Source organism: Perognathus longimembris, chromosome 21 (assembly GCF_023159225.1).
Source record: "Perognathus longimembris pacificus isolate PPM17 chromosome 21, ASM2315922v1, whole genome shotgun sequence".
Lineage (NCBI taxonomy): Eukaryota > Metazoa > Chordata > Mammalia > Rodentia > Heteromyidae > Perognathus > Perognathus longimembris.
Genome location: NC_063181.1, coordinates 34699878 through 34714289, shown reverse-complemented (window position 1 = coordinate 34714289; position 14412 = coordinate 34699878). Strand labels below are relative to the sequence as shown.

General features: G+C 41.5%; 1 protein-coding gene across 1 annotated transcript in view; it reads left to right on the top strand.

Moving 5' to 3' along the window:
* Positions 1–13611, top strand: part of Kcnu1 (potassium calcium-activated channel subfamily U member 1) — a 132134-nt gene extending 118523 nt beyond the window's left edge. Inside the window, exons 27-30 of the mRNA XM_048330530.1 lie at positions 751–890; positions 8464–8655; positions 10569–10702; positions 13236–13611. Of these exons, the coding sequence (XP_048186487.1) occupies positions 751–890; positions 8464–8655; positions 10569–10702; positions 13236–13611 (842 nt within the window). The remainder of the gene's footprint in view (positions 1–750; positions 891–8463; positions 8656–10568; positions 10703–13235) is intronic.
* The last annotated feature ends 801 nt before the right edge of the window (positions 13612–14412 follow it).

The following is a 14412-nucleotide window of genomic DNA, read 5'->3' as shown; positions in this document are numbered from 1 at the left end:
CTTCCAGTGCTGCTCTCTTTTGAGTCCATAATCCTGCAGCAAAGTCAGTAAGTACCTCTGCTCTCACTCCCAACCAAAGATAATTGTGCCCAAAGCAGTCTTCCTAAAGCAGCCTAACTTGTAGACAGGGCCAATCTGGACATTCCAGTGGATATTTTGGCTACTGCTGTACTAGGGTGGATAAGGATTCTTCCTGCTTTTGTGCTGTAAAGAATGCTCCATGAACAGGCTGAAGAAGGCACATCGGAGTGCCTGCGGAATATATAGACTCCTAGGACACTCCCTGGATCTAGCAAAAACAGAACTTGGATTACAAGAAGATGCCTGGAAGATTCACGTCCTCAGTAAAGGCCTATAAAAGGCACGTCTCTGCCTCACTCTGAGCTCAGCTAACATCCCTTGGAACCTAAGAAAGTGCCAGGTTGTCTATAGAACAGTATTATGAGACAGGACTATAACAAGGGTTATGGATGCTTATTGTCCCTTTACTTCCAGAAGTATTCTGCTTCAAAAGATAAATGATATAAAGCTGATAACCACCATATTTCTCTGTAGAATGACTCCTTGAAAGTAATGGTACCCACAAGGGAACTGAAGAGCAGGTATTTCTTTAGGACAGTGAACAAGCATCCTGAACTAGGGAGAGATCCACAGACCTCAGAGCATGCCCTGTCCTTTGATCAATGGAGACCTGTGGCTGCCAAACATGGCAGCTCCTAGCTGCATATCCTTTTCACTTCTGTCTTGCAGAAAATCCCTCCAACATTCACTTCATTGAGCAGCTTGGTGGACTGGAAGGGACCCTCACAGGAACCAGCCTGCATCTCAGCACCTCCTTTGCCACGGGTGCTGTCTTTTCTGGAAGTTTCTTGGACTCCCTCCTGGCTACAGTAAGTGCATCCAATAATTCTCTGCCCTCTGTGTAGAGGTGAGTGGGTGGGTGGAGTCTAAGTAGATAACAGCTCCCAACACCAACCTTTCTTTGATTTTCCAAAACCAAAACCTAGTCACATAGTTATTTCAGGTTTGCTCATAATTACTAGCTGAAAGAAGCGTGGCACTCATGTGGGAACACTACAAACTTCAGTGCCATGGAAATGAAACCCCTGATGTCGGGGAGTAATGAGAGCTGGACTTGCAGTTTCTTGTTCCTTTGAGCAACCCAGTCCCCTTGGTGTCAGAGCTCAGGAGGTTCCGCTCCTCTTCTCTCTAGAATCTCACCCCAACAGTTCATACTATACAGATATCAGCCATAAAGACATCTATACTTCAAGGGAAATGCTTGGCCTTTGAGAGTGTTGTTTTGTGTAGAGCTAAGCCAAATCTGCTTCCATGTTGCCCCTCTTGTAGGAAGTGTTTTAATTACAAAGTAGTTGATCAACACTCCTTTAGCATAAATTAGATCACTTGCATCCATATTCTAGGATTCCCCTGAGTAGAATACAGTCATGTTTAAATACTTATTGTGCAGCTACTATACACAGAGCCCTGACCAGTAAAGCGGCAGCAATTAAGTCTCCATCCACTTGAGCTTGTACTTGTGAAGATGTAACATAGCCAATAAGCTAATAGGAAGGGATGCTGGTAACAAGGGCAAAGGGGAAGAGACAATGAGGAGTTTCAATATGGCCCCAGAAGACAGCTCTGAGAAGGAGCATGGGAGGCAAAGTCCTGGTGGAGAGGAGGGTGTACAGCATTCAGATCCCTCCAGGCAGAGGTAGCAAAGTGGGAGCTTTTTCGAGGTGTATGAGGATGGGAACTCAATTAAGGTCCACTGAGTGAGTGGGAAGACTGTGAACAATTATAAGAAATCTTGCAAATGTATCCATGCAATCCACCATCTTGGATTCCTTCTACAGAGTTTTCAAGGGAAGGCTTACATGAAATCTGAATGTCAAGATATTTCAATGTACAAGGCTGTGCACAGTTGGATACACTTGCTGCCTTCAGGCATTTGCCATAAAAGTAGTATACTTGGACTATGTGGATACCTGAAAGGCACAGTTTATACATGCAAAGGACTATCGTTGGGACCAATGGATCTCTCTCATGACATCTATGCCATTTAGGACTAAGGCCTGGTATGTCTCTGGTGGCCACCAGTTTTAGTCACAGTTGGATCTCATAAACACCACAGAGCTCCGAAACACACACTGCTCCTTCTGTGATAGTGTAACATTATACATTAAAGGGCTAAGCAACATTCAGCCTTAACCAAGCCAGGTAACTTTCTGAGAAGGTGGTTCTGTCAGGCAGAATGAATGTTGAGTCACTGTCTGTCATTGATGTGCCAATTAACTTGCTTGGAATTAACCACTGGAGTGGCTGGCAGAAGGTGACTTTCAATGAACTTGACCCGTCTGTGGGAGACATTTTAGATGAGTTTAAGCTCCCAATTCTCTTCAAAGACTTGTAGGTGGCAGACAGCTTCATGCCTTAAATTAAACTGGAGACTTAATTAAACTCCCCTACTTCACTGGGCCACAGAGGCAGGCGTCAAGCCACAGATTCTATTTAGAGTTGGTCAGAAGAGCAGATTCTTGGCGCATTTAAAACCACTATACTAAAATATCAGGGACTAGGTAATATATAACTACAGAAGTTTGTTTGGTTCTTGGTTCTGGAGGCTGGGAAGTTGAAGGATGTTGTATCTGCATATACAAACTAAGATTCCACTTCTGGGCACTGCAGCATAGAGCTTGTGTTTCCAAAACAGGTTTCTGGTGGTGACGATGCTGTTACAGTGAGACCAGTGCAGGCAGGGTAGATAGAGAAAGGTCCGAAGAATAAAAATAAAAACAAGTAAATATATAGCACAAGTATGCATAGGAAACACAAAGTTGACAGTTGAGAGTCTTGAGCCAAGTGTTGGTACCTGAGCCCAATGATGCTTCCTTTCCCTCACCATGTGAGTGTGACTTTGACCTTGGGCTGTCTGAGGGCCACTTCTCTTCCAAGATCCCTCCAAATATTCTGTCAATGGGTTCCACTCACTGGCCTGGTGCTAGTAAACAAACCATAGTTACATAAATTGTCAGATGTCTTCTGAAGCCGATGGTGAAGTCGATGGGAAAGAGAATAAGCCACATTAGTGTGACCTCAGAAAGGTGGGTAGTTCATGAAGCAACAGAATACATTGCATCACATGTTATCCCTTAAGAACTCCTGGTATGGGTCCGCAATAGAGCCTCAGAGTAAAAGGACTAAGATTTTGAATCGCTATACATCTATTTGTTGTAGCTATGGAATCTTAAATAATGTGTGGTGTAGCAGAATGAAAAACTGTAGTACTACTGAAATGATGAGCTGAACTAGATCACTGAGGATAATCTGAGTACTGTTGTTCTCGTCACTTTCCCTCATCCCCTGATGCTACTCATTCACCTTGCCCTTGTAAGGGCACAGTGACTTCCTAGCATGTCACAGGCTTAGAAACGAAGAGGCCAGACAGGAATTGACACTGAGCCTTCAATTCCATTGACTTCTCCCCTCAACGTACCATATGATCTTATCTAGACACATGTAAATGGCATCACAAAGGAAGAAAACATTTGTCACCTTCTACCAGAAAGTCGTGGACGTAGCTTCATAATGTTCTTGAACATTCTATTTTGTTCCCCATACATGTGGGAGCATCTCCTGGCTAAGGATTTGGAGGAAGGCAAGGACCTCTTTCTCCCCACTGAGGTCAGCTGGCAGTTACAGACTCCTGGCTCTCTTCCCTCTGATACACCATTGGCAGATGTCACTGATGACCTTAGTTCTCCTCCCCTAGTTCACAGTTCCAAGTCTTCCCCAAACAGACCTCTAGACAACTTACCCTACCCCACCAATCCCTGCCACAGAAAGAACTGTAATATCTTTCAAACGCTCAGCTCATACCAAGGACTTTTCTAATCCTCTTGCCTACATTACCTTATTAAATTCTCCTGTAAATCCAGGTAGGAGAATGCTATTATTAGATGTATTTGTAGATGAAAACATTGAGACCTAAGTGGGTAAATTGCAAATAATAAGTTTATTTTGATAACTGTTGTTTCCAGAATCATGCCTCACTACCACAACCAACTTTCTCTCCAGGAACCTGCATCTCCAATGCAGTGATTCTCCTGTTTTGCTTAAAGGAATCCATTTCTCAAATTGCTTAGAGATCAGAGCAGCTCTACATTTATCTGTGTCACATGTAAGGCAGCTGTATAAGATCTCATTGGAAGAACGGTTCCTAGTATTAAGATTAGAACTACCCAAAACAGTTTTCCAAATTCAATCAAAAAGTCCATGTGGGGTAAGAGTCAGTCATTGTGCCCCATTTTGCATGTTTGTCTTTTAGCATTCATCCCTCCCCAAAGATGATTGTTCAGTCTGATTCTTGCAACCTACTACCCATCATAATGTACCAAGATATCAGATCCCCATTGTTGGAAACAGGTGTTAATGCTCATTTGGCTGATGCCTGCACTAACAGGATGGCAAAACTAATGTTTCTGCCTTGGGATAGACCTCTCAAGGGAAAAATGGCTCAGACTTCAAGAGGGTCTGAAACAGCATGAGAATAATAAGTCTTGACTTCAATCTGGTTGAACAGTTATTTCCCATGTAATATTTAAGCACCCCCTTCCTTCCCATGGGTACTCAATACTTCTCAGTGCCTCTTCATCTCTCCCTTAAAGTCCCCTCCTAATAAACTCCAAGGAAGAATGTGCAGGTATAGGAGAGGTGCTGAAGCCCCAAATACTGTGCTGTCAATTCATCCTCACTTAGAAATACAGAGGCCTTGCCTGAGACTTTCACATTATTTTTCTAAGTTCTATCCCCTAATAAAAGCATGAATTTTCCCCCAATGAAATGTAATTGGTTTTTCTTCCAAATCTCCAATCTCAGTTAACATTAGATTGACTTCAATATGCCCTAGAAAGCTACTCAAGCTCCTACCACTGTGTCTGGGAAAATATGCCTCTAAAATACAATTCTAATGATTGTGAATTCTTTATTATTTCAACACTACAAAGGTTAACATATGGCCAAGCATTCTGTACAATCTCTTTGGGTTTACAACAAAACAGTTTCAGAAAGAGATATCAGCTTAGCATTTCCTTTCCTTGGGAGAAAACTGAGGCCTGCAGAAATTACATGATGTTCCTGAGGTAGTGCACTGGTCGGTTACTGTTCTCCAGCCACATGAATTCATTTACATACAATCTTCCTGTGACCTGGAATTATCTCCCAAAGGATATTTGATTTGGGGGCTTTTTGAGATTCTTGAGATTAAAAGGAAAAACAAAACCAGTAGCTAGGATGTTAATATTTTTAAGTAGTATTTAAAATTTTGAGAGAAACCTTATGGTTCTTTGAAGCTGAAAGTTTGAACACTTAGGGTTGTAACGTTTTCTCACACTGAAAGTCCACATTCTATTCGATTGGAAACATGAATTTAGTTTAGGAGGCTGGAAACATTTCAAGCATATTTGAATTTGCAGACTTTCTTGAGCAGGAACAAAAGAAAGTAAGAAAGGAAAATGGTTAGCAAAGAGGAAGACAGTATGTAAAAGGAGGAAAAGAAAAAGAACAAGAAAAGTGCATTAAAAAAGAAGTCCAGAAGGGTCAATATGCAAGAAAAATCCAGCAGAAGAATGATATGAACTTACAGAAGATGGGTGACTTACAAATCCAATTATTTCCCCTAATATAGAATCACAATCCTTTTGATGTCAAAACTTAAGAAATGGTATATTTGAAAGCTAAGCTTCTCAGTTAAATATGTAAAGCAGGTTTTCTTACAGACATGTTCAGGAGGATAACCTAAAATGTACACCTTTCCTTTAATCAGTGGGGAATTATTCTATCAGCATTATATTAGCTTACTCTATATTACGGCCACATATCCCTAAATGGATTGTGGCTCTGCCTGGATTTGCAGCCTCCATCCCATCCCAGATGTCAGGGTATCAATCCCACAAGCTAGATTTTGTTGTGAGGCGGGACAAAGGAAAAATGTCAGGAGGAAACAGTCATTTTTAATCTGGAAAATATCATAAAATTATATTTATTTTTCTCTTAATACACATGAAGTACATAATTTCTTAGGTCAGCTGGTCCCAGTCACCCTTACATTTTACTAGAAATATTTGTTTATTAGTTAAAAGTCATGTGCTGTTGATTAGTAAAGAAAACACCTGCCTTGTTGAATGTACTCAAGAGCACATAACTATAAAGTAGACAGACTCTGTCCTCTGAAAATCATTAACTTTTTTGTAGGTGAGGAGGAGGGATCAATATCAGGGCTTGAACTCAAGGCCTCAAGCTTGACTTTTTTTTCCCTCATAGCTGGTGCTCTAACCCTTAAGCTACACCTCAGATTTGGTCTTTTTACTGATTATTTGAAGAGAAGAATCTCAAATATTTTTCTGCCCTGGCTAGATTCAAACCATAATTCTTAGATCTCAGTTTCCTAGTAGCTAAAATTATAGGCCTGAGCTGACAGCAGCTGGTGGAACATGTACTTTTAAATGATTGCTCCATTTGTCCTAAGGCCCACCCATGAAAGAACCACCTGGGATGCCCTAGGCCATAAATTCTGATCCAGGAGGTCTGGGATTCTGGATGTCTATACTCATTAAAGTATCTCCAGACAACCCAGACACATAAGAACCAATAACAAAGGGGAAAAATAGAATATAGAGATGGATGGAACAGAAGTGATGGAATCCTATAAACGATGTTAGACGGTGGATGTTAATAGGCTAACTTTAAAGATCATAAGACATGCTGAGAACAAAAATACATTAGTTGCCCAAAGGCATTCATGTTGGATGTGAGAATCCGGTATTCAAACTCAGACTTACAACATACACAGAACTACAAAAATCAGAAGAATGAAGCTTGGGGAAAGCCAGTGACCATGAGATCATCAAGAGAGGAAGAGCTCATTTGATGAGGAGGTCCAGGTTGAGGAGAGATAATGCAGATTTTTGAGAATAAAGGCATGAAAGAGTACAGATGTGGTTCCAGCAGCTCCCGATTTAGAGCTGTGCATTTCAGAGAAGAGGCCATGAAGATAAGTCCAAAACAGGAAGCCGGACCATACTGTGAAGGCTTTTCAGGATGTCGGAAGGATCTAGGCTTGGTGTTTTAGCCTGGTTCAACATTAGCTTGAGGATGTAGACGATGATCTGATTTGTGATTCTGGAGAATCTGTAATTATTGTGAACAAAAGATTGTAAAGGAGAGGAAAAAAAAAGAAAGAAAACTTGACAAGATCCCTTGAATAATCCGGCCTTTGATTGCATGAAGCATTGCATGGAACTAGAAAGATTACTTGATTTCAGGAGCTCAAGATCAACCTGGGTAACATAGCTAGAAGCCACCGCCATTGCCGCCGCCTCCTCCTCCTCCTCCTCCTCCTCCTCCCCCTCCTCCTCCTCTTCCTCCTCCTCCTCCTCCTCTTCCTCCTCCTCCTCCTCCTCCTCTTTTATTACCACTACTACCGTCGTCATCATCATAATCATGGCTTCAGAAGACAAGTCCCACAAAAGTGGGTCACATATTAAGGCACCAGTCTTAAGCAAAATGCCCAGTGAGATCACAAGGCCTAAGATCAAGCCTCAGTACACAAAAAAAAAAAGGTGTTTAACAGAAGACAAGTCTCTGAATTTTAGAGAAAAGAATGGTAAAAAAAATTCTAAAACAATAACAAAGTAATACCTATTAGTGTATGAACAGTATATATATATATATATATATATTCGATATACTTGAAAAAACCCACTAGATATTATGTTACAATGATTTTCTATGTGCCTTAGTGCTGAGTCTGTGCTGTAGAAATTCTCAGAAAGGGAGCTTTCCAAAATGATTATTCAGACGCAACTTTGTCTCAAAACCAACTGGCCTGTATCATCCTCTGCTTTTGTTTGGATTTTAGGATTCTAAAACCCTGCCCATGTGTTTATTTAGCACATACAATTGCTAATGTACATAATGAGCTAGAGAAAATTCAAATATCATTAAGACATAAGTTACTACCTGTCCTCAAATAAGTCACAATCCAAAGGAATGTTAACTACATCCACATCGAAAACACTCAAGACTATAGGACAGTAAGATCAGTATCCCCCAAGGAACTTCCAGAGTGAACGTTACTAAATATTCATGGTTCTTTGGATATTTGTAGTTTGACATTACACCTCTGGTCACTTGTGGAAGAGAGGAGTCCTTGGTGTAATTATCAATGTCTAGTATCTTTTCCCTCTCAGTGTAAGTGCTGCATGAACAGAAACCTACTTTACTTAGCCAGCAGATCTACCCAAATCACCAACTAGCAGTTTGTTTGATGATGATATTTGGAGGTGTTGATCTGCCCCAGCAGGTTCATTTCAGTGATGCCAACTCCGTCAGACATCTGCACCATTCATGGGTCGGCTCCTGTAACCTTGTATGTGGCTTGTCCTTGTTCTTATCCCTCAGGCCTTCTACAACTATCATGTCCTGGAATTACTTCACATGTTGGTGACAGGAGGGATAAGCTTCCAGCTGGAACAACATTTGGACAAGGAGAAGTTTTCTGGGATACCTGAGAATACTACTTTCTTGTCTGGGAGGATGCGGTGTAAGATGGGTCTTCTATCTTTAGACCAAACCATATTATCAGACATTCAAGTGAGTCGACTCATACTATATTACATTTTCTCACTTCCTTAACTCTCCAAATTTCACAGATGTTGGGATTCATAGATGATCTACAGTACAGAAATAGTTAATAATTGGTTAAAAACATACACTCTTGGGGCTGGGGATATGGCCTAGTGGCAAGAGTGCCTGCCTCGGATACACGAGGCCCTAGGTTCGATTCCCCAGCACCACATATAGAGAAAACGGCCAGAAGCGGCGCTGTGGCTCAAGTGGCAGAGTGCTAGCCTTGAGCGGGAAGAAGCCAGGGACAGTGCTCAGGCCCTGAGTCCAAGGCCCAGGACTGGCAAAAAAAAAAAAAAAAAAACATACACTCTTGGGGCTGGGGATATAGCCTAGTGGCAAGAGTGCCTGCCTTGGATACACGAGGCCCTAGGTTCGATTCCCCAGCACCATATATACAGAAAACGGCCAGAAGCGGCGCTGTGGCTCAAGTGGCAGAGTGCTAGCCTTGAGCGAGAAGAAGCCAGGGACAGTGCTCAGGCCCTGAGTCCAAGGCCCAGGACTGGCCAAAAAAAAAAAAAACAAAAAACAAACATACACTCTTATTTCCAAAGAATATTTTACAATTCATAATACATTTTTCACATGTTAAGCTTAGTTTTCAGTGGTCCAAATGTAAATAAAGCAGTCTTCCCTCTCCATCTTCCAGATAAACAATTCAATTATGATGCCTATAAAATCAGGCTTCCGATGCTACTATAGTGCAAACGTGTCTCCAGACTTCATGTATTGGAAATTCATCTTCTAATACAACGATGTTGATGAGATCGTTAAGGATTTTTAAGCCATCTAGGCATGAAAGTCATTATTGCAGAGGTGGCTCAGTTACCACGGAAGGCGGTTTCTCATGAAAGGACAAGTTCAGCCCCCATTCCTTCTTCCTTGCACACACGTACTCCTGCTTTTCCACCTCCTTCATTCAGCAAGAAGGCCCTTGCTCATGCGGGCCTCTTCACCATGGATTTCCCAGACATCCCAGGTCTTTTCCAGAATTGTAAGAAATAAGTCATGATTTTTTTTAAATAAATTACACAGTCTCAGAACTCAGTGACCTAGACTCAGTTTGTGAAATGCTAAAGAGGTCTGCTCAGCCCAGTATGTCTCCATCTGTGTTACCAAAAAAGCCACTCCCTGTGTACTATGCATTTGAATACTAGGTGCAAACATCAGGAAGGATCCACACTATAGTGTGGTCTTTGTCCTTTTTTGGCCCTGGGCTTCTGATTGTCTCCTGTGATTGACAATCCAGGGAAGCTAAGCCCAGGACACTGCTGCTGACCATCTGTTGTTATGAGAGGCCACAGCAGCTTGGCCTTACTCCTTTCCTTTCTCCACATATGTTTTTGTCCTCTCTTGCCTGCTCTCCTAAGGAACTGGCACACTTAGCACACCATTCACTTTTGATTTTTCTGAGCCTATCTGACCTTTCCACCTGCCGTGGCCTTGCTGACCACAGCCTGAGTATATGGCCAGGAAGAGAGCTGGAGACTGTGTCGGTGTCAGAGTTCGATAAGAAGATGACTCCTTGGAAGTCATGTAGATTCCCAACCCATTCAATGCCTCCAAAACTGAACTTTGTATCCTGTTGCCCGTCGCTAGTTATTGATGATTTTACTAAACAGAAATTATAGTAAGACAACACAAAAATCGGCAACACCACACCCAACAGAGCTCCTGAAAGAATCGGAATGATAAAAAGCAATGCTAGGGTAAAGAGTTCCATAACCACACTTAGGTAGCTACTTTGACACTGACACATAAATATGCTAGAATATGCCCTCAGGACTTTTAGACATCTGCAAAGAATGGAAATAACACTCAGGTAAGTGGGTCTTTTGCTTTAATAAAGTGCCTAACAGAGCTTTCTCTTCTTTCCCCAGCCAAGAAGAACCTTTGGACAGCTGTTTTGTGGCTCATTAGACCAATTTGGAATCCTATGTATTGGCTTATACCGCATGATAGATGATGAAGAGAACAACCCAGAACACAGAAGGGGAGTATGCTGGCCTGGAAAGTGCTAGCCTCGAATCCAAATATAAGAACCAAAGCTACTTTAGTCAGTGTGGAAGAGAAACCTACAGCTCAGAGCTGACAACTGCATGAAAGATGCTGGGGATATAGATATTGATATAAGAAAAAGACAGAATGGGTCTTAGTAGCAGTGGATCCTAATATTACAACTAGGGTCCCATTAACAGTAGAATTGAAACCATGGCTTTAAATAAGAGTTCTTTTTTCTCTCTTATTCATGTCCATGCAACTTTCTAAAGCTGAATGAATTACTTGTATTCTGCTGATATCACTGAGAACAGATTTACTGGGTGCTCCTTTGTAGCTACGCTTATAAATCATGGATCCCATTTGCCTAGATTTCAACTTTATTAAAAAGACATCATTTGACCATCTGTAGGGGGAACAAGATATGTATGTGGAGGGTGTAAGAGGACACAATTTAGAGACAACACAATTGTGTAAGTCCAAAGCAAGATTCTTACAGTGGTAATAGCAGCCAGCATAGGAGAAATTAAAAATGGTAGTGTGGAAATATATTGATGGAATCCATTTCAGGAAAAAAGACATGGATACCAAATTACTTGAGGTAGAGTAGTCTCAAAAAAAGAAAGCCCAATCTCTACTAATAAAAGGAAACAGTAACACGCTAAGACATATAATTCTGAGTGAGGTGTATTTAGTGGCTATTTTAGTTAGCACTAAGATTGCTCAGCACATAACACTCTGGAGAAAGGATATGGAACCAGCAATATAGAGAGCTGAGAAGATGGAAAAGTTTTGATTAACTGTGGTGAGACATCAAAAGGAGGTTCCCAGAGAGTTTGTGAAACAACACTAGGCTGTAACACAACAGGACAAGGACTGAGATCCTGGTGAAGAGGAGTCATATTTAGAGAGAGTAAAAAAGACTGAAGGAAAGTTGTAGTTGGCCAATGATTCATGGAAGCTGAAAATATTTGAGGTAGGATGGGGAAGTTTTGGAGATGAAGATCACTGGGGAAACAGGAAGTCAGAGAAATGGATTGAGATGTTGAAGAGGCAAAGCACATAGACACTTGAGGCATAAAAGATGTTGGTGATGCTGGAGTTTGAAAGAAAGCATAGAGCAAGTGGCAAAGACCTACACAAATGAGCTCTGTAGAGAACAACGGTGAGTCTATATGACTTTACAGAGTTCACCTCACAGACAGCAGGGGAAGAGAGATTGTTCTGAAAGCAGCTCTGGCAAGCATAAATGTTTTTGTTATAAAATGGTATGCTCATTCTCTCTGTGTGTCTCTCTGTGTCTCTGTCTCTCTGTCTTTCTCTCTCTCTTTCTTTCTTCCTCTCCCTCTCAGACAAGTCTTACTGCATTAAAGGAAATATGTGGTTATGGTAAATATAGTTTAAAACAGAATAGGAATTATAAAGGACTCAGTGGAAAGATCATAACGGGTCGATTATCCAGTGAAGGAAGGTCAGCCACACTTTGCAATCTGTTTGGGAGAGGAGGGGACAGTGGAGCTTCAGCAATGAAGGGCAGGATGGGTGTCACATGCAGTTATCCTGCTCTAAATATGATTATTGTTACTAGTTGACTCACACATTGAAGATTACTATATAACCTGAAATCCATCAGCGGCATCTCACTTCCTTACTGAGTCTTCCCATGGAGGCCCAGGCTCTCGTTGTCTTCCATATTATGTGACATTGACTGTTTCCTTACCAAATTCAAGTAGAACTTAAAAAAATATTTGTTCATTCATTGGCCAGACTATATTCAGTGTGGAATTTGGTAGCATAAGCATTAGATTAAGGTGGACCTAAATCATTAGTGTAATTCACATGAAAAGCAGATAAACCTGAAGTCAGAAAGGCCATTAAAAATCAACCCGTTTATATAGGCATAGGATTCATGCCTATAATCCCAGATTCTTAGGAAATGAAAATAAGAGAGACTGTGGTTCGAAGCCAGTCCAGACAAAATCCTAGCTAGACCTCATTGACCCACAATCTGAATATGGTGGCATGTTTCTGTGATTACAGTTATGTTGGAGCCTATGGCGAGGAGGATCACAATTTGAGGCTGGCCCTGGGCAGAAACATAAAACCTTATCAGAAAAATAATGGAAGCAAAAGGGGACTTGAAGCACGGCTCATGTTGCAGAGCACTTACCTATTAAGTACAAGGCCCTAAGTTCAAATCCCAGTACCACCAAATAAGTAAAAGGAAATTAAACAAGTCAAAACCAAACGTCTTTTTCTTCTATTAATATGAAGATGACAGAAAGGCCCAGAGAGGCAAAATAGCATGTCCTGTCTAAGGTCAGACATGGTTGACTTTGGAGCCAGGAATGGAAGGACATCTAATTTCCGCTCTATGACCTCTATTGTGGTGTGCTAGAGATTGTTATTAGTCAGAAACAGTGGTAGGAAGCCAAACAAAAGCATTTCCTTTTTGGCTTAGGACACTGATGTCTTCTGCTCAGTCATAGCCTGTATTTGCGCTGTCCAAGCTGCATGTGCTCAGAATGCATGTCTGGCTTTCCTTGCAGGTTTGTGATTACCCGGCCATCGATCCAGTTTAAGCTGATGCCCTCAGACTTAGTGTTCTGTGCCATTCCCTTCAGCACTGATTGTGACAAAAAAGATGGTGATGTTTCTAAAATACCTCCTTCATATGAAATTATCAATGTAGCACCACTGACACCGGAAACGCCGCTAGATTTAGATCGCTCTGCAACTACTGACCTGATGGAAGAGAAACCACTCCACATGTTCTGTCCACAAGTCTACCCTTTGGAGCCGAGTTCGAGCCAGGTTTCTGAATCTCCTCAAGCAGAGCCAGGCGAAAAACAGCTAGGTGAAAATGTGAAAGGAAATGGGAAACAAAACATCCCGAAAGAAGGTGCTGTATTGACTCCAACCTAAAACTAAACCCACTCGTACTCTCCATGAGTTCCTAACCTGCGGCCGATGAGACGTCTCCTGGGATGGTGAACCTGCACAAGGAAAATAAAAATGGGAGCATGCCATTTTTGTGCCCACTGCTTGGTTGTTCATCAGGAAGCCTATTCTGTTTTGGTAGAGACAAAGGCTATCTTATCCCACAGGATCTTATGTAATAAATAAATATATTGTAAACACTGTAAGGAAACTTTACTCTTCTGTTTTCCTTGAATAGAATATGAACTAGCTAGGGCTTGAGCTACATTTAAAATTTCTCTGCATGGAAGACATGCTGATCGGAACTGACAGCCGATTTATTCGTTACTATGCCTACGTATATATGACACATAGTAGGTATTTATTACAGGCCACATACAAGGGTTCATGCTTGCTATGTCAGCTACTCAGGAGGTGGAGATGGGGAGGATTGTAGTTAAAGGGCAGCCTGAGCAAAAGTTACTAAGACCCTATCTCTATCAACAGCTGATTGTGTTGGTACACATCTGTCATCCCAGCTACACCCGAGGCTGTAGGAAGGAGGATCTCATTCTGAGGCTGAGCCTGAGGGAGAGGTGGGGGTGAACACTTACCTGAAAAATAACTAAAGCAAAAAAAAGCTGGAGTATGACTAAGTGATATACAACACCTACCTAGCAAGCACCCCAGTACTGCTAAAAAAAAAAAAAATGGTGATTATGGTAAGAGATGGAATATCTAGGTGAAGTCAAGTAGATTGAAATAGGTGATCTTCCTTATCTCTTAATTTAAGAATAGGGACATCAT